Below are 25,719 nucleotides of genomic sequence, written 5' to 3' on the forward strand. Positions count from 1 at the left end.
AGTTGTGTTGAGGCAAAATATGAAGAGTAGGGTACCATACTTTCATAAATAGGCTAAGGTCTCCTGTCAAAATGCCCTATCACTGCTAAGTCTGTATCACTGTTATAATCAAAATTTTATATCCAAGTAAATGCCTCTATGTTCTGTTTTGAATGTCACCACTACTTCCATTTCTTGGCCTCTCTGCAGACAATTGGTAAAACTACTGAATTCTGTGTAGATTATTTCCTTCTTGGATGATCTGGAACATTCAAAATCAAGGCTGACTTTCCCTTATCGTGCAATATACCCTGAATGAATCATGCGCAAGAGCTGGTACATATTCAAAGAACATGTTTAGGGAATGTAAACCAATAGTCACCTAAGTAAAACATCATTAGAACAGAAAAAGTAGCAAACAACAAAATAATCTAAAATCCAGTCCAAAGGAAGCTGTATTAAATTATCCATTGCTTAGATCCCCTCCAGCTGGGTCAAAAATGCATAGGAGTCCAATTACTGACTAGATTATTTATTCAGCCTCTAAAATAGTGAGTGCCAGGCACATAGTAGGCACTCAATAAATACTACAGTTGTTTCAGAAAAAAAATACGATTTTAATTTTCAAGTAAGCTCTACTCTTTGGAATTCAATTTGTAATTGTTCTTCATAAAAGACATGACCAGTACCAAAGTGGGGGCACCGTCTCAGTGCATAATGGTTTTATTAGTAAAGTTAAAAATGCTTTAGCAACCTAAACTTACACAATTTGATTTTCTTGTCATTGCTTTCCCTGTACCATCAAAGATGATGCTTTCTTTACTATTTCAAACTCATAAAATTGCTAAAAATCTAAAATTCAATTTGCCACATTACTGCTAATTTGAATAATGGCTGAATAAAAGATAGGGAACGCTGAAGCAGCATTGATTTCTAAAACATTTTGCACTTTTCTCCTCCATCCCTGTAAAGTAAAGCTCGGATGCTACGCACAATTACACAAGAAAATCAAGAAAGCCATTACATTCAGCATTTTGTCAAGATCATTGTTACCATGGCAAAAAGTGGGCTTAGTTTAGCACAGCTGCTACGGACGAGGTCTGCTGGCCTTTTGTAAAGCTAAGTAACAATACAATACCAAATTTTGTAGCCTGTCACTGTTTTGTTTTTGGTTTTGTTTTGTTTTCCCCAGGATAAGACTATTGTGCACAGATGCTACTGTCTCATTCCTTAATGATCTGGGCCAGTGTCATCTTATTATTGTATTCTTACTGTTGGCCAGTGACTGAGGAACACAGTTAATCTAGGAAGGTTAACCCCTTGCCCTACCTCCTGTTCCAAGGGGAAAAACAATGCACAGTGTGAAAATGTGGGGCACTACAATAACAGAAAAAGCCAAAGTTTCAACAGTTATACTACAAATGACAACAGAGATGCACTGGAAAGGGCACGAGTTTGGGAGCGAGAAAGACAAATGCATGACGACTAACCACATTATTATTTTCTCTCTGAGAATCTCTTTTCTGTAAAATGGGGGGAAAAGTAACTTCCTTGTGAGGATTAGCTGAGGGAATATGAAGGCCCAGGCACATGTTGCGAATTCGATAATAAAATATCCCCCCCAACCCTTTCCATTAATCGATGAGATTTCCATGCCTTCAGGACTGTTGACTGAAGTTGGGAGGTAAACTGTTTTTCTGTTGGAAGGCAAATCGCTTTGATCTTTCATATCACATTTGGATACTTCCTCAGAGAGCTGAGGATAAGGTATTTTTAAGAGTCTGAGGGTAAGCATAAATTTCACATCCAAAGAATAAAAAGTTAGTGTCAATATCATAATACAGGCACCTCACCTTATTATTTCTATTTTAAGTGCTACTAGTATTCTCGCTGTAAAACAGAAAATGGGAGTATATACTGATTTTGACCTTATGCAGAGATTTTTAGTTTTAAAAAATGAAGCAGCATTATGAAAGCAGAGAAGTTTAAATTATCTGAAATGAATACATTAATCAAGTCTCTGTACTTACCAGAAACAAAGGCTACTAGCATTTTTACCAGCTAAACAAAACATTTTTTCTAATGAGATTTCAGCCGAGTATCGTTTATCTTAAGAGAAAAATAATGGGACCTTACCTATTCCAGTAGCTCCAGAACTGGTCATGCAGGTAGGCATGGTGGCTACATTCATCACCAAATGAGGCTTTGCTTTCAATCCAGTGAATTATGTGCCCTTCTACAGCTAAGGGACAAAGCATTACTAATACAGAGCAAAGAGAAGGGAAGATTGGAAATACTGAACTCTGTCTAGGCTTCTCTGTGCTTCCCATTAATGAGCAGAGGCTCAGCCCTCACTGTCTTCGATGGATGTAATTATTAAACAGCACATCGTATATGTTCCTTACAAAGAACATTTATGCTATAATCACATCCCATTCATTTTCATCATCATTTTCAAAAGTCCCCCTCCTATTCTGACACTGCCTCTGTAAGTGGACAGGTAACATGAAAGCAAACCCAAGTGAGCCAGACCGGCTTTTCAAAGGAACCATGTTTAAAAAAATTCAGAACTTAGAGAAATGACCTGAAAATGGCACCCACAATGTCTTCAGAAGACATGTTTATTTCTCAAATAAATGTAAATGTTTTTAAGGCAGAGATTTCTTCTGAACCTATTTTTTCCCCTAGTCTAAAATAATCTTTTCCAACAATTTCATCCATTTAAAGCTAGTCTACTCTGGTAACATTTGCTAATATTAACAAAAAGTAAAAAAAAAAAAAAAAAAACTATGGAGAACGCACATCCCCTTTCGCTATAAACAAATGCGTAAGAGAGTTTTAAGGACTTACCAACTGGAACTTGTAAAATAAAGTCTGGTGTTTTGTCATAACCCTTTGCACGGAGCTGATCTTCATCTATGGGAAGAACAAATACTATTACTTATAACAATGTTCCATTAACAAGACAGCAATATAATTGCTTATCTTTCTTTAAAATGTGCAAAAATTACTAATGCAGTCATACATATCTTTCTTATGCATGCGATACTGTGTCAGAATAAATGAACTTTCTTAACAAACCTGAAGCATAGATATAAAAATGCCTCTTTGTCCCTTCTGCATTTTTATGTCTTTATTATAAATATCATTAATTCAAGCTGTCATATGCCACCTTTTTTGTAATTGAAAATACTCAAAATAATGAAATATACTTACTGATTAAAAGGAAAGGCTTTCACCACCGTGAATATCACTAATGTTATCAGGTAATACTGACAATTTACAGTGAGGCACAAGCACAGTGGCCTTTACAGTTATAAAACAAATGTTTTCATTAAAGCAACTAAGAAAGTTTAGTTTCAATTAGTAAAACTATTCCTATACACAAGAACACAGAGAGGGACAAGGACAATGAGATCACTACAGAGAATTAATTGCCCTGCTTAATTCCTTTGGTATGCTATTGTTTCTGGCATTTACCAGAGTTTTACAACTAACAATATGTAATTCTGAAAAGCAAACACGCTTTGAGATTTTTTTCTAAGTCTGTTCGATTTCCTGATCCTCTGTAAATATCAATGATCCATTCAGAAGGAAAGGAGGCAGGAAACGGAGCTTGACAAAGTTGGAAAAAACTAGCAAGGTGCTTGGTTTTAAAAAAAAACCTTCCAATATTTTCTAAATGCTGTCCTTGACTTCTAATGGCATTACAATGTGATTTCTGAAATGAGGAGTTCTCCATTAGATTTTGGAGTGACCTGGTCATTCAATTCCAGACATGGCTTTCTGTCTTCACCCAACCTCAACTAATGGCCCAACCAAGTAACAAGGAAGGCTGTGTGGTCTCTTAACACCTACTGGGCTGTTGACATTGTCATGCATCCCATTCGCCTTCCTGCATCACCTTTGATTAAAATTAATGGCCCATTCCCAGTGTTGGGTAGCTTATTTCCAATCCATTTGTCAGCCCAAGACAGTGGTTTCATGGCCAATGTTCAGAAACTCTGTTTTAGAACACTCTTGTGTACATCTTGAAAGGTCAGCATTTTAAACGTAAATAACCTTTTAATGACAAGACATAGTTAAACTAGATATTTAAGTGAAATTTTGTTAAAAGTGGATGTCCTTTATCCAGACTTTGGAGGATGGATGCCAGAATTCAGAACAATCTCCCCTCCTTGAAATATAAAAAAATTTAAGTTAACTATTGAGATAAGGAAATACAAATTTAAGTAATTTTACTTTAAAAACAAGAGAATTCGGAAAACTGGACTGCAGATGAACAAGCCTGGAACAAATTTCTATCCTCTCTATACACTGGCCACTACAAAAATATCTAATGGAAAAGACATTTATTAAAAGCAACTCAAGCGCCTTGAGCTGATGTTTCCCATAGTTGATGAACAGTTTTAAAAGCTGGGTTGACATTAAAAAACAGAGACTAATATTTTATTAAAACTATCCTAGCTTGATCAACCTTTGCAGATGTTAGAATCTGTTTAAGTAAGAAAAATGATGATGTTTCTGACAGCAGTTCAAAACAAAATTTCAAAGGTCACCAAGCTATCAAAATGCACATACTAAAACCCCTTTAAAGGCAGATGTTGCACTCCTGTTCACTGCACCAAAATTACCAACACAATACCTACAATTTAAATTCTGCCACTTACATAATGTGAAAAAAACAAAACAAAACAAACCTAAACAAAACAAAACTTGGGCAGAAAACATCAGGTGAGGCTAGGGAATCTTTCCGTCTTTCAGTGGAGAACTTCGAGGTATAACCATGTACTTTCTCACTCCACCTTCTCTCCCTACCCCAACTCTTTCTCTCTCTCTCAGTTGGAAGTTGATCCAATAGTAACTGTGCCCAAATGATAGCTTCTAGAAGTCTGTGTCACCATTAGTGACATAACATTTTTTTTTTTAAGTAAAGAGGTTATTCCACACATTTGAAATGCCATGGGTCTCTTCCCCACTCTTTTATTTACTAAACTCTCACTGCCTTACCATCCCTGTTTCAACCTTCACACTGTTACTTTCATCCTAGATTTCCTAAAAAAGAAGGAGGCGGCAGTGTGGGCAAAGTTTAGAGGAAATGACAGCACAAGTATAGGGAATAGCATTAAGAGCAGGCGGGCTTGCTCACCGGGTGTAAGCCCCAGGAGAAGTTTCTATCATGGCTCATGCCACTGGGAGATTTTTAAGGTCAGCCCCATCCATCTGGTGTGATTTCCTGGCCTCTGTATTATGCTTTTTTCCTGGCCCCCAGACCTTGAAAAATTCCTTACCACAAAATCATTATCCAAACCACTGGGTATGGATTTAAAATTCGGTTGACCATCTTGTCGGGGTTGCAACTCCATGATCTAGAGGCTATGGCTCCGTCACCAGCTCACACTACTTCCTTTCTGTTCATTCTGTCGTCATTCCCTTGTCTTACTGTGCTTACTCCTTGTTTCCCACATACTGGGTGCAGAGTATCTGCTCTGAAGACAAGAACTGTTTCCTTTTCATTTTTTAGAACCTATTCATTGCCCCACTCTTAACACCAACGTATGCTTTGCATTTAATGCTCAAACGGCTAACTGAATAAAATACAACTGCATTTTAAAGAATACCCATGTCTTCTACAAAGCCTACCTAGACTGATTTAATAATTTTCTTTCCTGGTTTAATTTCTCATTAATCAACAAGGCACAGGGACAGCAAATGTGGCCCAAAGTTCAAGGTTTTATTTGATATCTTCTACTGCTATCTTTCATCCTGGGTCCCAACTGTTTGCTCTGAGGTTCATCTCAATCATCAAAGAAGGAACTGCATCCCTTTCCTTAATACTCATGGGAAGTTTTCCTACTTTTTTTCTTTGATCTGCAATATTTTAGATAACATTGGTATTATCCATTCCTGAAAGTATGGGCAGAATTCCTCCAGACAACAATCTGGGCCTGGCTCCACAATGGTGGGGCAGCTCTTCAGTTACCTTTCCCATTTCTTTGATGGCTACCAATCTGTTTAGATTTTTCTCTTCTAACAGTCAGTTTTGCAATTTATATTTTCCTTGAAAATTACACACTTCATCAAGGTTTTTATAGCTCTTTCTACATATTGGAGCCAAATGGTTACTTAGGATTCTTTGAACTTCCCAAGTAGAAAACTGGATGTTTCAGTAACCTAATATTTTCTTTAAGATAAAAAAAAAAAGGGATCAGAATTAAGAAAAAAAAATAAGAATAATATTAGCTAGAAAGGGCAAAAAAGAGCAATAGCTATGTTTTAGAATAGAGCTTTAAGTATAACTTCCCAGAATGTTGGGGATCAATATGAAATCAATCTCCAATCCTGTATAACCATCTTATTCAGTGAATATAGCAAATATGAAGTAAGGCTCATATTTAAGGTGTATGTTAAAAACACCCAATATATTTTATAACTACTTAGCTTGTTGATGTCACAGTTCAAGTGTTCATTATCAAAATTAACAGAATATTCTCGCTTAAAAGCAGACCTCTTAGCCTCGAGATCTACAAAGATGTGGGATTTTTAGATAATGTGTAAGACTCAAGAAACACAGTATTTCTGAACTTGTAAAGTCTTAGAGATTGCTAGTCCAATATTCCAACTTACACATAAGTGGCCCAGAGGAGTGAGGTGACCCACCATGACCCAGGCCTCTTGGATAGATGAAGATACAGACAAGAGCCTGCATCAACCACACTCTAGTTCATCCCAACAAACCACATACCACTTTTAATTATGGCAAATATTTAAATTTGATCGTGTGTGACATTTATGAGGTAGTGAAAAAATTTTTATTCTCCTCCTAGAGGATCTTGAAACACAGGAGGGGTGATGGTCATCTGTCCAATATTATTTAGGTGACATGTGCCTAAAGAGGAAATGAACTAGATAATCTCTTGATTTCTAGCATTTCAATGGCCCTCTCTCCAACTGAAGTTTAAAAAAAATCAATGAAACTGCATCCACAGATAAAACTGATGCTAAATTTTTTAAAAGCAACCCAGGTCTTCATATATTTTTAAGTTGTCAGGCCTGCCTTTGGAGGGCATTTAAAAAAGGAATTACACATATGTAAAGAACACTGTGAAAGTTTAATTTCTCCGGCCTTTTAATTACCCTCTCCTCTAAATGCCCCAAAATATCCAAAGCAATTAAGTACTAATTACACAATTTCTAAAATAAAGGGCTGATTTTGAGTCAGAGAACAAAACACATCTGAAACTAGTTAACGTATACTTAAGAATCATAGAAGGGCATGAGGACTACCAAGGAAAAGTTTGAGGTTTTCTTTTGTTTGTTTTATTAAAAGGCTTTAAATTTTTAAGAAATAGTTTTTCCCAGGAAAATTACGCAAAATTCCAGTTCAAGACATCTGAAAATGAAAACTAACATTCTGACATGGCCTTTTATCTATGAATTTGTCAAAAGGTTTCTAAAATGCTGGGTTAAAATACATTGTATGATAAAAAGAATCTTAACACCTATTACATTTCTACTAAATTGAGGAAAGGCAAAAGATATACATGAACACAAATGAAAACTACAGTGTATCATTTCTACTCTATTTTGTTTTTCTGTGTTTTTTGTTTTTTCCCCCAAAACACTGTCTCATTCAATATCTGGAGCTATGACCTTCGTATCCGTATTTTTATGTTCTCAAAGAGTGAGTTTCAGTCTTTTCTACCCAATTTAAGAAGTCAGCAAGGTTTCAACAATAGATGTTACTATGATATGCACACTATGGGCAAAGGTACCCAGAACAGACACGCATTTAATGGGGAGACCCACAGCACAGATAAATGAAATCTTTAGAGAACCCCAAATTTCATTACAGCTATTAGTTTCAACCTCTTCCCCCAAAGCCTCTTATCAAAGCTACTAATAAGGAACACAACTGACTGCTCTGACCTTGTCCTTTGCTTGTGTCTTGAGGGGACAATACTAGTGAAAATTGAAGTGCCCTAAAGATAGGAAACAAATGGGAGGTCACAAAGCCGGGACAGTACAAAGTGGGGCTGAGCAGGCTGGTCCCTGCCAACTGGTGGCTGTGGAGACAGGAGATATGAATATTAACAACAGAATATATTCTGTATTTTACACCACATTCTAAATTCTTTGGATTGAATGCCACAAAAGAAGGGACATATCAGAATGGTAGAGTGAAAAGGGCAAGTCAGTGGAAAGGCACTGGCTGGGGCCAGTTTCCGCTAAACAGAACAAGGGCGTTGGATGAAACACTTTTTAGCTCCCAAATTCTGAGGAATGGCTGAATGTTAGCCTTTGCTGAAGTTTTTTTTTTAGCTGTCATCATTGATGTCATACCCTTTTGCAGGGCCAGCTCCCTCTGGCCCAGAACCAATTTCAATGAAGAAAGGAATATTAGCAGTTCTGAGACACAAAAAGGATCTTCTACACACACACACAACACACACACAAACACCCCCCCGCCCCCGAAGCCAATAGCACAATAGATTTGACTCCCAATGCCTTTTGGTCATGGGGACTAAAGCTCCAACCTGTAATTAATTTTCTGTGGAGTGAGATATTTGATTTTTTTGGTCCTGCATCCCGTTCTGTCTGGCATTGCCATCCTACTCTCACGATATGATTCTGGTGAATGACGTGACCCCAACCATCAGCCTCAGGGGTGGACACGTGTATCTGATTAGAGCCCTTCCTCAGATTCCTTATGGGGCAAAAGAGAATCACCAACTTGTCTCCGGGACTAAGAAGCCTAAGGAATAAACAAACTAGCAACTACCAGGGATCATCTTTATTGCCTCAGAATGAAGCCAACACGGAAAATAGCAGAACACAAGAGGGAGAAGAGAGAGATTGATGACATTTTTTGTCTTCTGGATTCTATACACCAGAAGCAAACCTCTCTCCTTTGGACTTTCCAGATATACATCCTTGAGTATGGGTATAATTTAGTTTGATTTGATTTTTGTCACAACCAAAGGAGTTCCAATATCTCGTCAAGTGGCCAGGAAAGCAGACAATCAGCAGACATGAGTTATCCAACCAGAGCCATGAGGAGGGAAGGGCCCAGAGGAGAAAGACTACCACAGTAAAGTGGACAGGATAACCTGTCATCAAGGTTCCAGAGTATGTTGTCTTCTAGCAGCATACATGTATCCATGGTTCTTTCTCTTGATCCCAGGGAGAAGTACACACAAGCATATTCAATAAAGAGAGTAAGATGACAATTTCCTTAGGAAAGAACAAGGCCCCAATTCCCCACATCCCATTTCCAATATCATATTCCCATTATTCTGAACACTGTATCTGATTTTTAACCTTCAGAGAAATAGGAATTTAAATACTTGATATCTTATGAAATACCCAACCATGTCATTTCCCGTTAGCCTATATAATCATATGTTGTATTTCTAGTCTCTTATTCTCTACTGCTAACATCTGCACATAAACACAACCTTAGCACTCTAAATCTCATCTGTTCCCACTGCCTGTTCTTCACCTGAAGTCATAATCCCCCGTTTGTCACATCATAATCACTCTCCCAACAAAGCACCTTCAGGTGGGGAATAAAGCAGGAGAAGATGAACTCTTAGAAACAAAGATCCTAATTTTTTACAGCAAGGGACATCCCTCACTAAGCCTTCCTGGCTTTACAGATTATACCCTCCTGGAGTCCCGCAGAGTTACACATGAATGCTAGAAAAGCGCCCATGTAAAATATGCTGGTTTCTCGTAAGGCAAGACCAAACATGGGAGGGTGAGGCAGGGAAAAAGCAACTGCCTCTCAGGTGTCACTCAAAATAATTGTTAGCTTCTACTAACAGGGCAACATTCGCTGGAAAGAATACAGTATCTCCAGAGCCGCCCTTATTAAGCCAAATGTAACAAGAATTTGCACCAGACAGCGGCTGTGGAAGGCACTAATGAAAGTCCCTCTGACCTGGAGACATGCCAGCCCAAGGAGGACGAACAGTTTGTCTCCAGTCTCTGGGATAAGCTCTTTCATAGCCTCTGACAGTGCAAACAGTCTTATTGTCTTCTTACTATCACTATTTTCCTTTCCTCCCTTCCCTTTTGTCCAAAGTTCCTCTTTCCCCTGAGAAGGTGGTAAGAGGAGAGGGTGGGCATGGAAGAGACAACAAAACATGGTCTCATTAATTACTGGAGAGATAAAAATCAAAGCATCTTCACCAGTAATTGAAATACATTTTCTATTTTGTTGTTACTAGCAATGGAACAAACCCTTAGCAGAGGGGATAAGGGTGATCACAATACTTGTTGGTCAATTTAAAGTTTAAGAAAGATTCTTTGCGCATCTACGCCTAGGAGTGGGTAGCAGGCTCTTCACACTTTCTCAGACTTTAAATGCTGATCAAGAAATGTTACTTCTATATTACTATCCTTGGAAAGAACTGACATGAACTTACCTGAAACTTAACTGAAATTTTCCTGGAAGGCGTCATGTTTGATTCAACTTTTATTTTTTTTAATCCCTAATGGTGCCTGCCCAAAGTAAGTACCTAAAAGATAATCTGTCTGCTGACCCAACAAAGGAAAAGACTGGTTAGCACAGTGGTAAGATAACCAAGCTAATGAGCTCAACTTCACCAGCCTAGAAACACATGGTGACAGGAAGGTGATGGTGAGAGAGCAGGTAAGTAAGTAAAATTCCATCACCACTTCAGGAAAAGTAGCTTATGAGCCAGTAGCATTTTCTTACATGTAAAGGGTGGCTATTGATTTTTAGTATAATCTCTATCTTTCTTTCAGAAGTTTAATAGAAGTAGTACAACAACAGCCTTGAATATATTCATTTTCATTTTCAAGACCATCAAGTGAAGAGCCACTGAGATGCACTAAAGATGGAACGGTATTCGTACTGCGTTGGACAAGGCAACAGTGTGCATCACTGTAAGCACCCGGGGGGACAAAATGTTTACCATCATCTTCACGCTAACTAGTGTAGAAAATATGCTCAACAAGAATTAGTGGAAAAGAATGCATGAATAATAAATAAAAGAATTACAAGAACTCTGAGAAATTGCTAGAAATTAAAAGTATACATTTGTTGACAGCTTATTTCCCTATTAGACCATAATTCCACAAAAGCAGGAACTTCATCTGACTTCATGTTTAGTTCCTAATAAATAGTACCTAACTCAGTAACTTATTTTTGGAATAAATGAATAAATGTATGAATAAAATATATTTTTTTAGTTGGAAAAACTAAACATTTATTCAACTTTGATTTCTCTGAATACAATGTACCTATTCGCAGAAGTACAAATGGATAGATTTATAAAATAGGATAAATCCATGAGTATACACAAATCTTCAATGAAAAGTGCTCTTTTTTTCCTTCCCAATAGTGCCTGGTTAAATCTTGTGCCTTACCAACTGCTCAGCATATGGTTATGGATCAAGGAAATTCAAAAAATTATTAGGGTTAAAATAAAGGTTATTTATTTTTATTTTTCTCTTCTATTGGTAAAAAGGTCATATAAGATATGTATTTTATAAAATTACATATAGAACACAAAATGGAAAATTTAGAATGGGATAGGCTTTCAGGGAAGTCATAATTCTTAAGAAGGGTTAATATGTAAAAATAAGAATCCTTGTCTTTTGAAAGTAGTGGCATATTAGAAACCAAAAGAATTAGAGTGAGAAAGAGGGAGAAATCAGTTTTGCTTTTGCTTATAGAAGAATCAAAGTAAAACAAACATGTTTGTAATGGCTCTGCAACAAAATTCAAGATTTATACATGTAAATAAGAAAACTTCAGCTTAGTGGTCTATTTTTATGCCAATATTTTTCTACAGTTGATTTAAAATGATAATCTATCTAAATTTACCTAAATCTATCACTGTGAAGGGGTATTTACAAGGTAAAAAAAAACCCCAGAACAATATTTCATACAAGGTTTTGAATCCTCATGCTTTAACTTGTAAATAAACCTGTAATAATTCAGTACTACATTAAAATGCTTAAAATGCATAGAATAAATTAACTTTTTTGTATGCTGACAAGGAAATACTTAAAAACAGCACTGAGGTTACATGGAGTCAGCTAAACATCCTATAACTCATTTATTTTAAAGATCAGTTAAGTATCACCTTTGGGTATGCTTCAATAAAATGGTTATCTCTAGACCCGATAGCACAGAGAACTAGATAGGACCCATAACTAGTAAGTCCCCTTTCTGCACTTGTATGCAAATGCTAATGACTCCCTGGCGATGTTTCTGCGTTGCCTTTGCTAGCCATGGTCAATTCAGACTAACACAGTTCCCAGAATCAAGGGAGTCAAGGACCTGGAACTCAGTTTAGAGCACACGTAAGCCTTTTGCTCCTCCTCCCTGTCGGGGTCATTTAGTCCTCAGGAAGGAAGGGGAGAAAAGCTAGGCTAGGCAAAGAAATGGTGCCAAGGGCCTGACTACCCATAAGCAAATGATGCCAAGAGAGTAACACCAAGCAGTCCTGAAAATATGACTGCTTGTTGGTGCTTTCAAAACAGTAAAATTGATTTGGCCATGCTATATTGGCCACTATCTGATTGATCAATGTGATCAGATATTTTGTAATACTATCAGAACTCCACAGTTCTAAGACATATGTCATGGCACATCATTGGTCATCCATTCCAATTAGTTCTGAGCCATTATACATTCTCTGTCTGGTTAGATCTCTTTTTCTGCAAGATTGTTTCTTGTTTGTAGTCCACTTCAATGAATAGAACTAAGAAATACAGGTGCTATAGGTGCAAACACACATACATATAAATATACATCTATATACATATACACACACACATCTGTATGCATATTTAATTTTTTAACCTAACTAACCCATGAATTTATGCTGTTACTTCCATTTTTTGGATTAGATTTTAAAAGGTGATTTCTAGGGGCATCTGGGTGGCTCATTCAGTTAAGCACGAACTTGATCTCAGCTCAGGTCTTGATCTCAGGGTCATGAATTCAAGCCCTGGATTGGGCTCCATTTATTAAAAAATAATAAAAAATACAAATAAAAATAAAAGGTGATTTCTATCTAATTTACCCTCTTCACCTAGGCTGAATATTTCAGTTGTCCTTACATGAAAAAAACTTGCTACTTTTACATACTGAAATTTAATTCACTAATTTGAGGCCATTTTCCTAAATCAACCTTTTTAGCCCCTGCTAGAGAATATTTATGAGATCTCCCATCTTTAAATTATCAACAACCTGATAATACATTCAACTCCATTGTCCAGTTCTTTAATAAAAATACTGAACACTAAGACTACAAACAGACTTTTTGCAGGCCTGTCATCAACATCCCTCCTCAACTTGATGTAAGGCCATTCAATGGACTTTCCTTGGCCAAATCTTTGTCCATTTTTAGAAGAAAAGTTGTGCAATTCAATATTCTATGATTTTTTTCAACCTCAAAAAACCACATTATGCACACGTAAATATATACATATAACAGATATATACAGTGCACATTTAGGTTTGTACAGAACCTTTAAAATGACCACATCTACAATGGAGGAAAGGAATTAATTCATTGTAGAGTGCCTTATGGTTTCTGAGATCAGTTATCACATGTATGCCCTTCAAGGCTTAATTTCAATGCTTCAGATGTTGAAAGAAATAACAATCTGTAACAAGATTCCACATTGGCACACACACAAAAACACATGTCCATGTATACCTGTGAGATTTTTAAAAATCACACTAGATCTATGGTGACAATGCCTCGCATAAAAATAATAAAAGCTTGATATTTGGCTTTCAAGTAAAAGTACACTCTGATTCCATACATGAGACAAACATAGCCAACATGAATTTTTCTAACTATTTTTTTTAACACATAAAGCGTTTTATAGATAATATTTCTTTTGTTTCTTTTTCTCATAAGGCCTAGATTATGGTTAATATCTCATGACACCAAAAGTAATACTGCAACAGATATTAAAGCATTTTTTCAGCCACTTATTCTATAAAATATTAATTGCAAGCCTTGCATGTGCTGTATATATAGGGATTAGGTAACTGAGTTCCTGCTCAGTTCTAAATCAATAAAAGATAACATGAACAGCATCAATCATCGTTCACTCTTCCTTTAGTGCATAATAACTGTGAGTGGAAGATTTTAAAAAATATATATTCAAGTACTCATGGAGATATTATGAGCTAGAGAGGATGTAAGTAATACTTACCTAGGAAGGACAGGTTTTTCTCCAGAAGCATGTCTCTTAGCAGGACTTCATGCTCATGACCAATGGCACTGAGAAGCTGTAGTTAAGGAGGGTAACACAGGTGCAATTATACAATAAAAAATATGCTGATACCAGGTCTCTACTTTGAGATGAAATGGAAAACTGAGTAATCATAGCAACTATTTCCACCTTTAACCCACACTTCTGAGGAATGAGATTTCTACATACATGCCCTCATTTAAATGATTCAATGGAATTTTCCTGTTTCTGTAATGTTTATATGCATTTGGGCAAATAAAGATTTGTAAATGGATGTGCACCTTCTTTTGAAAGGAGGGAGAGTCATTTTAAACATCCTTAGTACTATGTTAAAAATCCCTCAATTCAATTTAGTACATTTATTAAACACTTATTAAGTGCAGCAAAGAATACCAACCAGGCTTTGCCATAAAGGAGTTTCCAGTCTTACAGAGTTCCATAAATCTTCTAAGAATCCATACTTGTCCCAGAGATAGCATTTCTAGCCTCTGTTCCACTTTCAGCCTATGGTTGGTGATCTTCTGGGATGTGTGAAGCCAAACAGCTGACTTATTGAGAATCCTATGCACTCTGGAGGAAGGACTGAATGCTGCTAAGAACTGTGAGTTGGGGTGTGGGTGCAGAGGCTGCTTCAAGTTTTCTCTTGCGTGCGTGAGTGCACACATATTATCATATGCATAGAAACAGATACACACAGGCACATGTAAATTCTTTGAGTGATTACTATGAGGTAGGTACTGTGTTACATGCTTTATGTATGTTATTTCATCCTTAGTTATTATCACCCTTATTTTATAGATGAGGAAACCAAGGCTTAGAAAAGAATCCGCACACAGTCACACAGTTCAAGTGTGGCAAAGCAGAGGATCGCAATATGATGTATAAAACCTTTTGTACAACCTCCGTACAACTTCTTGAAAAGTATTAAATTATGTAAAAATAATTGATGCTAGCTAATATTTCTTCAATACTACAACCCTAAGCCTTGGTGTTAAACACTTGGGGTATCACTTTTTTTTTTTTTGGTAAGTCCTCAAAAACTTTGGTTATTTTATTGTTACAGTTTCAGATTCATTACGTTCAGCTGCTGACATATGCGTACGCCATTTGTTTCTTTACCATCTTAGTTACTGACAGCTCCACGCGGTTCAAACCAGAACGCAGGAGTCCTCTATTTCTACCTTTCTCCCACACTCCTCTCGATACAAAACTCGCCAACTCTTGCTGGTGTCAACTTACAACTAAATATAATATTCACCAAATTTTTAACTTCCTCTGCTACCATTCCAGCCTAGCATTTCTTTTAATTTTCAATTTTTTAAAGAATTTTATTTCCAGTACAGTTAAAATACTTAGTGTTATATTACTTTCAGGTGTACAATATAGTGATTCAACACTTCCGTATATCACCCAGTGGTCATCACCAGTGCCCTCCATGATGCCCATCACTTATTTCATTCGTCCTCCCACCCACCTTCCTTCTGGTAACCATCAGTTTGTTCTCTATAGTTAAGAGTCTGTTTCTTGGTTTGTCTTCTTTTTTCCTTTGCTCTTTTATTTCTTAAATTCCATATATGAATGAAATATGCTATTTGTCTTTGGCTTATTTCACTTAGCACTATACTCTTTAGATCCATCCATATCATTGCAAATGGCAAGATTTCATCCTATTTATGGCTGAATAATATTCCATTGTGTGTGTATGTGTGTGTACATACACCACATCTTATTCCTCCATCTATCAATGGACATTTGGGCTGCTTCCACATCTCGACTATTGTAAATAATGCTACATAAACATACAGGTGCATGTATCCTTTGAATTCGTGTTTTTGTATATTGGGGGTAAATACCCAATAGTGTGATCACTGGACCATAGGGTAGTTCTCTTTTTGACTTTTTGAGAAACCTCCATACTGTCTTCCACCATGGCTGCACCAGTTTGCATTCCCATCAACAGGGCACATCCTCACCAACACTTGTTCCTTGTCTTGTTGATTTCACATTCCGACAGATGTGAAATGATATCTCATCGTAGTTTTGATTTGCATTTCCACTTGGGGTATCATCTTATTTAACCTTCACTGCCACCACATGAATAGGTGCTATTATTAGTGCCATTTTTATAATTATGGAAAGCAAAGTTCAAGAAGGCTGAGAAGCTTGTTGAAGGTCCCATGGCTGGTAAATCATTAAATTAGGAATAGGACTTGGAATTCTGCTCTATTTTCCAAAAGGAAGAGATTGTACAAAATCTGAAAAGGAGCATTATCCTATTCTGGTACTTTGATTCTGTCAAAAACATTTGGTATTTATTATCTAATTCTCCACTGGATAATGTCAACCTGGCTGTATCACTCCTTAGCTTAACAGAGACGTTCTGATTCTGATCATGCACTGCAAGAGTGCAATTTAAGTGAAATAAAATGTATGCATTATTTGTTAAAAAAAATTCCTAGAGAATTATCTGCCCTTTATCAACACATACAGGTGAATATCATTTAAATCATAATTCGAGAGACGTAGCCACTCATGTCCACTGTCAAAATGAGCCCCAAATCTTCATCATCGTATTTTTCCTTCTGTTGTCCCCTCCCTCCACCATGCACATGGCTGTACTTATTTAATTTGTAATTGGAAACAGAATGAAGGAACAAAAATTTTTAAATCACAAAATTTCATACATTTGCGGAGTCTGCTGGAGACATCTGATGAACACCTCTCAATGGTCTCTCATCATTAGGGACATCCCACATGTTAGAACTAAATTATTTACTTCTAATCCACATAAATGCGCTCTCACTTTTATTGTTGTGAATTATTTACATCTAAAATGTTGAATCATGAAACTGAGGTTACTGATGGTACAGAAATGAAACCCACAGCATTTTAAGCTTCCTGCATCATTATCATTCCTTGCTGCTTCTCTGTATCGGTCTTTGTGTAATAGCTGTGTCCTGAAGTCACACTTTGGAAAGTTGAGGTGGCTGGTTTCTCACACTTTTTGTGTCAGTGACTATATTTGTGGCAGGACAGGTGTGGATGGACGTGGCTATTCAGGAAAAAAACATCTTAGACACCGAAAGAAAAAGAAAGCACAATGACAATTTATATACTCTTTGCTACTGTGCTTTTCGTGGTGTCTTATTTGTAAACGACCAATTTCCTTTATTCTACTTACACAAATGTCTACATGTAACATTTTCATAATGGAGTAAAAAGATTTTGCACCTATTCTATTTACTAAATGTGTACTTTCTTTCTTACAAAATGATGTAATTTATCGACAGTAAGCAATGTAAACATTACTAAATTATCAGAATAACATACAAATAGCATTTTCACTCACACGGAAAACTACTAATTTTTATTCAGTGTGAAATAAAGTAATTCCTGTGAACCCGTCTAGGAAACATCTATGCAAGTATATTTACATTATATGAAACTGCTACTACCTCAGTGCAAAAATAAAATCAATTCTCTATAAATTTCCCAGCTTGTTCTATTTTGCATGGTAAAAGCAATCACCGATCTGAAATTTGGGAAAGACATACTTCTTGATTATTCTTTGCTTGATATAAACATATATAAAATACAAGGTCTAGAACAGAAAGCTTATAAAAACAGTAATTTTACTGGCAATAGGCATAATGGAACTGCAAAATTATAATCTAGTCAGTGAATGCAATTTATAGACATACATCATTATCTTTATCAATTGAAATCATGTACTACATTAAATTCTATTGGCAATAGCACAGCCAAAAAAAGGAAAGTGAATGATCGCAAAAATGTAAAGAAAATACTCCGAACAGAATTTATAATGCTCTATAAGCAGAAAACACTTAGACTTTGTCTATAATAATACCTATTATTGATGTATGGCAGTGACCATGGGGCAACTTGTAAATAACCTCACAAGCCATTTTCTTAGCCAGCAATACAGCAATCTAGTTTCCCGTAAGCATCTCAACTATTACTGAAAAATAGCCTCCTGGCATTTATAAAGCAGTTGACTTCATACTTTAGTCCATGCATATATAATTAGATAGTTATATTTAAAATCAATATGCAATCCTTCAAAAGACATTATGCTTTTAAAACCTTAACTTTAAATTGATTTTTAACTATTTTATGTGCTTTGAAATTAACGTGTAATTCTGCCCCAGATACTCTGAGATGGTGTTAGTTGTTATACAAATGTGCTAAACTTTATCACTGAAGCAACATGAGGTTGGCACTCCTACAATTTCTAATGCTATCATTAATTTTATACTGAAAATAGAAGTATGGTTCCACTTTGGTCTAACAAAAAGGCAAGCTTATGACAGTGCTGTGATTTTTATTAATTTAAACTACATCAGGGGGAACAGACTTGAAGAATAAATATATAAAAAGCTATAACTTAGGTAGTTGAATATTCTTACAAGAGGGCTCTGTTAAGAGATTATTTTTCAAAGGTTAACTTTATAAAAAGAAAAATGAGTGAGTTTCCTTACAAAAATTTTACAGACTCTAAGCCTTTGTGAAAACAAGGTGGGATAAACACACACACACACACACACATAAACACTTGACTTTCAACAAAAAAGGCTTTCAACAGAAAGCGTCCTGACTGGTAGCACTGAGTCTTGACTGGGCGCTGTGCTGCCCACACTCACAAAACCCGCATTTGGAAGGCTGTTCAGTATGAAGAAATGCGAGGCCCATGGACTCAGGTGGAAGATAATTTTCATTTAAAAAATTACTAGTTATGGACTCTTTAAATAGCATTTTTCACCTAGGATTATCAAAATTCTTAGTATTGCCACAATGCAACTAAACGTATGGCTGAGGAACAGCCTCCTTCATGAAGCAGCGACTGTCTGCTCGCATCCCGTTTCAAGAAGGAAGCATTAACTCTTTAGTCATCTCAATGCCTTTAATGAAGACCGACTGCACAAGTTCAGTCCAGAGGGAAAAATTAGCTTGGTTTCTCTAAAATGGTTTATTAGGGATCCAAATGACGGTTCAGATTGTAATCAGCATTTAAGCAACAAGAGTCTACGACCCTTTCAGATGTGATGGCCTGCGCGGCATTTTAATCACGTCATCCTTGAACTCCAGGCTCCAAATTCATTCTAGGAAACGCAACTGAATTTGGCTCATCTTAAATAGAAATTTGTTCTATTTTTTAAAATGTTCATTAGATTGGTGAGCTACATTCCCAGACAGTAAGTTACGTGCCCCATGACTCTGTGCCTTTAAACTCTCGGAAACCCAGCAGTTTGCGCTAAGCCTGTGAGTGTAACTGCCGAACTGACAGCCTCCCGTGGCCCATCTGATTTTCCTTAAGCTGGAGAAAAGGATGGTCTGCAGTGACCCTCCAGCTGATTGAATGTAAAGAAGAAGAGTATGAAATGTGTTTTGTGAAGCAGAACTTTATGTCAGGTTACAGCTAGACACATCTCCTCCACTGAGTCTGAGCTCGTCAATTGTGCACCTAAAATTTTATGGGAAAGGATACTGTTTGATGCAGTCCACCAGTGGTCCATAACAGCAGTCGTTCACGATGCACTGAGGACAAAACAGAGAAGGGGTCTGGGGTGACTACAAAAACTGTTACTGTTAACTAGTATCCTAAAAGCAGTAATTACTTTTCTTAAAAAAAAAAAAACTATCAAAAGGCTGTTAAGATTTAATCACAGAAAACAAAAATCACATGCTTTTTATTCACTATAAAAGCAAGCTATTAAAAAGTGAAATGCTCTTCTTGCAAATATTGCATTGCCATTTATGGTGCACCCTGACCTCAGTGATAGTTTATGATGACAGTAATTAAATGAGGTTTAAAATCCTTTACTCTGCTAGGCAGATAGCACTGCCACTGAAAATAGACAGCTGTGATTAATACCTGATAGACCTGATTTGCTAGAACTCCATCTGGAATCTGAGAAGGGTCCCGTAGCATACTATTTATAACAGACTTGGAGGCTGTAGAAGAAAAGAGATGAACTGTTAACAGTCAACATACTTTGAGTGCAGCATGAGGAGTGACATATACCTGTATGTACACAAACCATGAAAACGAAAACATTACTGATACTAATAATTTTTTTCCTTTTTTATAATCTAAGAGAAGCTTTTAATTAGACCATTTTGCCAAGTGTATAAGCTACACCGCCAGATTTGAAGATGACCCAATTTTTCTAAGGTACATTAACAAGTACGGACCTAAAGCATATGTCTCCTTGCAGATAAATTAGCTTTGTTAAAGCCTGCTTGGGGAAAAAAAAAAAAAAAACACAGCAAGAACAATCAGAAAAGAAATATTTACCTTTTGCAAGTAAGTATTTTATAACCAAGCATATGTATACGGAGAGCTTAGGGAAGGCAGGTCACACTTGAATGATGTCAATAAAAATAACTTTTAGCCGAGAAAGCATCTCTGAATTCTAAACCTTTCTAAATTAATTCTCATCAACAGCCATAAAACACTGCATCCATTTCACAGATGAGGAAAGTAGGTAAAGTTGACTAACCACTGAGGGAATCTGAAGGAAAAAAAAATATGTATTTATTTATTTATATATGAATTTCTGTCCCAAAATGTGCCTCCTCATAGCCAATTATAAGTTAAATTGACCTTATCCAGGAACACCTATAGAAGAAGAGGCCAGGGGAGGCATCTCATGAAGAAGGCCCTATCAGATCACACACTTAGCACATGGAGACAAGAGATCCTGGCCCTGCTGTTTTCTGTAGGCATGTGGAAGCCAAGGTGACTAGAACTCCTCTTCCTTTGCACGGGAGGAAGGCAAGTCTCTAAACTAAAGCTAAATCTAGTGCTGCCTAGTAAACAATTCTTCCAAGTCCTCCAACGGATTCATTCCCAAACATTCAGCAAAATGGCTTAGGGTTTAGTCACACAAATGCAAACTAAAGTACATATTGGATAATTATCTAGTTAATAGAATGAACACAAACCACGAATCAACATCATCCATGTTGAGATGACTTTCAGTTTTGTTTTTTTTTATATTATGATGTTCCTTATCAAGTTCAGTACCATAAGATCACTGACAGATATGATAAATGTTATGTTAGTAAATACTGTAAAGAAATAGAGAAATTACATCTTTTTCACTTAAGCACAGTAATGAGTCCACAAAGAAATAATGCAGTACACTTATTTTAGTTATTTCCTATTCTTTGACTGCTTCCTATTCTGCATGCACATAGCCACGTTCATGGACTTAGCTATCTGTAACCTTCAGTTGGTTCTGCAAGTGTAGAAGCCATATCTGGAATCCCAAAAAGAGCATCATCATGAGAGGAACACTATCCAGCCCTCTCTCTACAACCAGCTCTGCAACCAGGGCAAATTTATGGAATATGGCACCTTTCAGATTCACTATCTTCTTCTGTAGAAAATGACAATATTATCTGAGCTGATTACCTTAAGGGGTTCTTACGGGTTTGTTCAGAAAAGAGCTACAACAGCTATTTTGTTGTCGATTTCATTTAAGTAATAGTAAGAACCAAACTATATGATAACTCACTGCAAATCAGATTGAAGGCTTTTTTTCACTTTTTTTACTTTTTATTTTTTTAAAGATTTTAAGTAATCTCTACACGCAGGGTGAGGCTCAAATTCATGACCCAGAGATCAAGAGCTGCACACTTTACAAAGCCAGCCAGGCACCACGACAGGCTCTTTTTTTTTTTTTTTAAGATTTTATTTCATATATTTGAGAGAGAGAGAGAGAGCGAGAACACAGGGAGAGTGAGAGGGCGAAGCAGACTCCCCACTGAGCAGGGAGCCCGATGCGATTGGGCTCGATCCCAGGACCCTGAGATCATGGCCTAAGCCGAAGGCAGAAGCTCAACTGACTGAGTCACACAGATGCCCCTCACCCAAAGGCTCTTTTTAAAATAGAGGAGGGACAATACTCTAGAACATAAGAAGATGAGGTCACTTATTTTGTGAGGGAAGAAAAGGAAATATTACAGAAAAAATAAACTAATGACATCCTAATTTTCCTCACAATTTAAATTTTCGAGTATTGTGCTTATCAGAATTAAGAATCAGAGCCAACGCACTTTTTAAAAAATACTCTGAATATATTGAATAGAACTCTATTCAAATCAGAGAAAGCTTGCGAGAGCAAGTCAATCATTTTAAATTGAAGAGTAAAAACTATATATTCAATCCACATTCATTTTAAACTCAACAATATATCTTTTCCTTTCTCGCAACCTGCCATTTTTAATTTATTTTTGTTTTATTTTTTTAAAGATTTTCTTTATTTATTTGACAGAGAGCACAGCAGGGGGAGTGGCAGGCAGAGGGAGAGGGAGAAACAGGCTTTCCGCTGAGCAGGGAGCCCGATCTAGGGCTCGACTCCAGGACCCTGGGATCATGACCTGAGCCGAAGGCAGATGCTTAACTGACTGAGCCACCCAGGTGCTCCGAGCCACCCAGGTGCCCCTCAACCTGCCATTTTTTAGAGCAAGAAAATGATAATATATAGGGATTTGAGGCCTTGGCTACCCAGGATGTGCCTGCCTTCTGTTTGCAGATTTTAGGACTTCGGCTTCACAGAAGTATGCCTGTGTCTAAGATCAAGCCAAACGAATGCAAACTTACTTTTACACACATATTCTGAACCTAAGAGCTGCCAAAGGGATGAGCGGTATCAATCAGGTAAGGAAAGGCAGCTGGGCAATCTTGGGATGACTAGGAATAAGAAGGGCTCAAGGAAGCCAGTACCCTTCATAAGCAAGATGTCCCCTGGCCAGCTACTACCTATGGCCAAGCTGCATCCATCCTTTTTGACCACATGTGGACAGGAGACTTGTTCTCCCTAACCTTTGCTAGAGGCATTCATCCTCTTGATTTCAGAGTTTACCTCTGTCACAGCTTCAACTGCTGGAATGTCAACTTTCTACCAAGCATGTACAAAGCAGGAATGCATGAACCACTTGGAGCTGTGTGCACAAGGATAGGGGAGAACTGGTCCCTGTTAAAGCATGCTATGGGAGAGAGGCAATAGGCGATGTCCGGACTAAGGCGTAATGCCTAAGATTATGATCTGCTTCTGTGAAATATTTCAAGAGGCTAAAATAATAAATATCCATGCCCCTGCCACTCTGACTTAATGTCTGTATCTTCAATTAAATTTACTTTAAATAGTCTAGTATTAATTTGTGTAAACTTTTTTATTTATCAGTCTTGCTAGAGGTTGGTTCATTTTACTAGTATTTTTAAGGAACTAGATTTTGGTTTTGTTGATTTTCTCTACTGCTTCATTCCTTCCAACTTCATTTAATTCATCCTTTCGTCATCTTTATTTCTGGCTTTCCACTTTGAGTTTGTTGTATTATTCTTTTACAAACTTACTATCTTTATTATTTAAATTTTCAATCTTTTATTTCAACATATACTTTTTAAGGCTATAATTTTTCCTCTAAATTCTGCTTTAGCTACATGCCACAAGTGTTGTTCTCATTTATTTATAAGTATTTTATAGTTTCCATTATGATTTCATCTTTCATCCATAAATTATTTAAAAACTTATTTCAAATTTTTAATTTGATCATATTGGTCAAAGTATGTGATGCTTATATTAATTTGAGGGTATTCTATTTGACTTCCATCGGTGTTTTCATAGGCAATCAATTTATATAAATATTTTACATCTCTTAAAAAATACTAAAGCTCCTATTTTTAAGGTATGGGGTTCAGGTATGTCTAGTAGGCCAAGATTTTTAATTGTATTATTAAAATCTTCTATATTCTTTTTTTTTAAGATTTATTTATTTGACAGAGAGAAAGAGAGAGAGAGAGAGAGAGAGAGAGAGAGAGGAGAAGAAGGGCAGAGGAGAGGGAGAATCTCAAGCAGACACCCCACTGAGCATGGAGCCGGACATAGAGCTTGATCTCATGACCCTGAGATCATGACCTGAGCTGAAATCAAGAGTTGGATGCCCAACCAACTGAGCCACCCAGATGCCCCAAATCTTCAATAGTCTTATTAATTTTTAATTAATTAATTTTAAATGAACCCATACCTAATTTAATCATATCTCCTTTGTAATTCTGAGCACAGTTGACCCTTAATAACATGGGGGTTAGGGACACCAATCCCCTGGGTGGTCAACAATCCCACATATAAACCTAACTACTTAAAACTTAAACTTAAAACTTAACCACTTAAAACTTAACTACTAACAGCCTACTGTTGACAGGAAGCCTTACTGATAACATAAAATCGATTAACACATATTTTATATGTTATATGTATTATATACTATATTCTTACAATAAAGCTAAAGAAAAGGTTATTAAGAAAATCATAAGGAAGAGAAAATACTGCACTGTGTTTATAAAAATAGTACTGCACTGTATGTGTATGTATTAAAAAAAATCCACATATAAGTAGACCCATGCAGTTTAGGTCCATGTTGTTCAAGGGCCAGCTATATAAGGAATTTAGAATGCACTCACTCCAATCAGAAAGCCCCCCCCTTCTCCATCAGCCTCCATGTTATTCTGTCTATTATTTTTGTTCAACCACCCTGTTTGTAAACATAATTTCTTAGTTTCTGTGATGGTTAATTTTATGTCAACTTGACTGGGCCACAGGGTGCCCAGACTTTTGACCAAACATTATTCTGGCTATGTCTGTGGGGGTGTTTCTGGATAAGATTGACATTTGAATTGGAGTAAAGCAGATTGCCCTCACCAATGTGGATGGGCCTTATTCAATCAGTTGAAGGTCTGACTAGAACATAAAACACTGGGTAAAGGACTAGTTTATCTGTCTGGGACATCCTCTGGACTCAAACTAAAATATTGGCTCCTCCTGGATCTCAAGTCTGTGGGCCTTTGGACTGGACCTACACCACTGGCTCTCCTGGGTCTCCAGCTTGCCAGCTGTAGCACTTGGGACTTTCAACCTCTAGATCATGGGAGCCTATTCCTTATCTCTCTCTCTCCAGCTTGCCAGCTGTAGCACTTGGGACTTTCAACCTCTAGATCATGGGAGCCTATTCCTTATCTCTCTCTCTCTCCATATACATATGTACATACACACACACACACAACTGGTTCTGTTCTCAAGTACTGTAATATAGTTTCTATTTTTTTAAATGTTCAATACTTAGATTTATGAACATGTTTGCCAATTTCCTCCTTCAGTACTGCTTTCTGAATTCTGTTCGCTTTTAGATTCATTATCTTTGTTATTAAAATACCTAGTTCTTTCAGATGAGACCACTGAGTAGTAAAATCTCTTAGTCTTGTCTTGCCTGAAAATAACTTAGTTCTCACTTTTGAATGATAATACAGCTGGGTATAGAATTATAAGCGAAGAGTCATTTTATTTCAACCATTTGAAAATAATATTCCACTGTCTCTTGACATCTGTTATTGATAAGAACTCTATTGTCAGTCTAATAATAATCCCTATAGAAATAATTTGTCTTTTATCTCTGGTTCCTTTTAAA

General features: G+C 36.7%; 1 protein-coding gene across 5 annotated transcripts in view; it reads right to left on the reverse strand.

Moving 5' to 3' along the window:
* The window catches only part of CDIN1 (CDAN1 interacting nuclease 1), a 206,956-nt gene that overhangs the window by 94,989 nt on the left and 86,248 nt on the right, over positions 1-25,719 (reverse strand). For all 5 annotated transcript variants that reach the window (XM_034661195.1, XM_002922968.4, XM_034661193.1 and 2 more), the window contains 5 exons: positions 20,123-20,202; positions 19,736-19,785; positions 14,191-14,258; positions 2,830-2,895; positions 2,116-2,221 (listed from right to left, as the gene is read on the reverse strand). In XM_034661195.1, the coding sequence (XP_034517086.1) occupies positions 2,116-2,221; positions 2,830-2,895; positions 14,191-14,258; positions 19,736-19,785; positions 20,123-20,202 (370 nt within the window). The remainder of the gene's footprint in view (positions 1-2,115; positions 2,222-2,829; positions 2,896-14,190; positions 14,259-19,735; positions 19,786-20,122; positions 20,203-25,719) is intronic.

The sequence above is a fragment of the Ailuropoda melanoleuca genome, chromosome 5 (genome assembly GCF_002007445.2).
Source record: "Ailuropoda melanoleuca isolate Jingjing chromosome 5, ASM200744v2, whole genome shotgun sequence".
In the NCBI taxonomy this organism is placed as follows: Eukaryota; Metazoa; Chordata; class Mammalia; order Carnivora; family Ursidae; genus Ailuropoda; species Ailuropoda melanoleuca.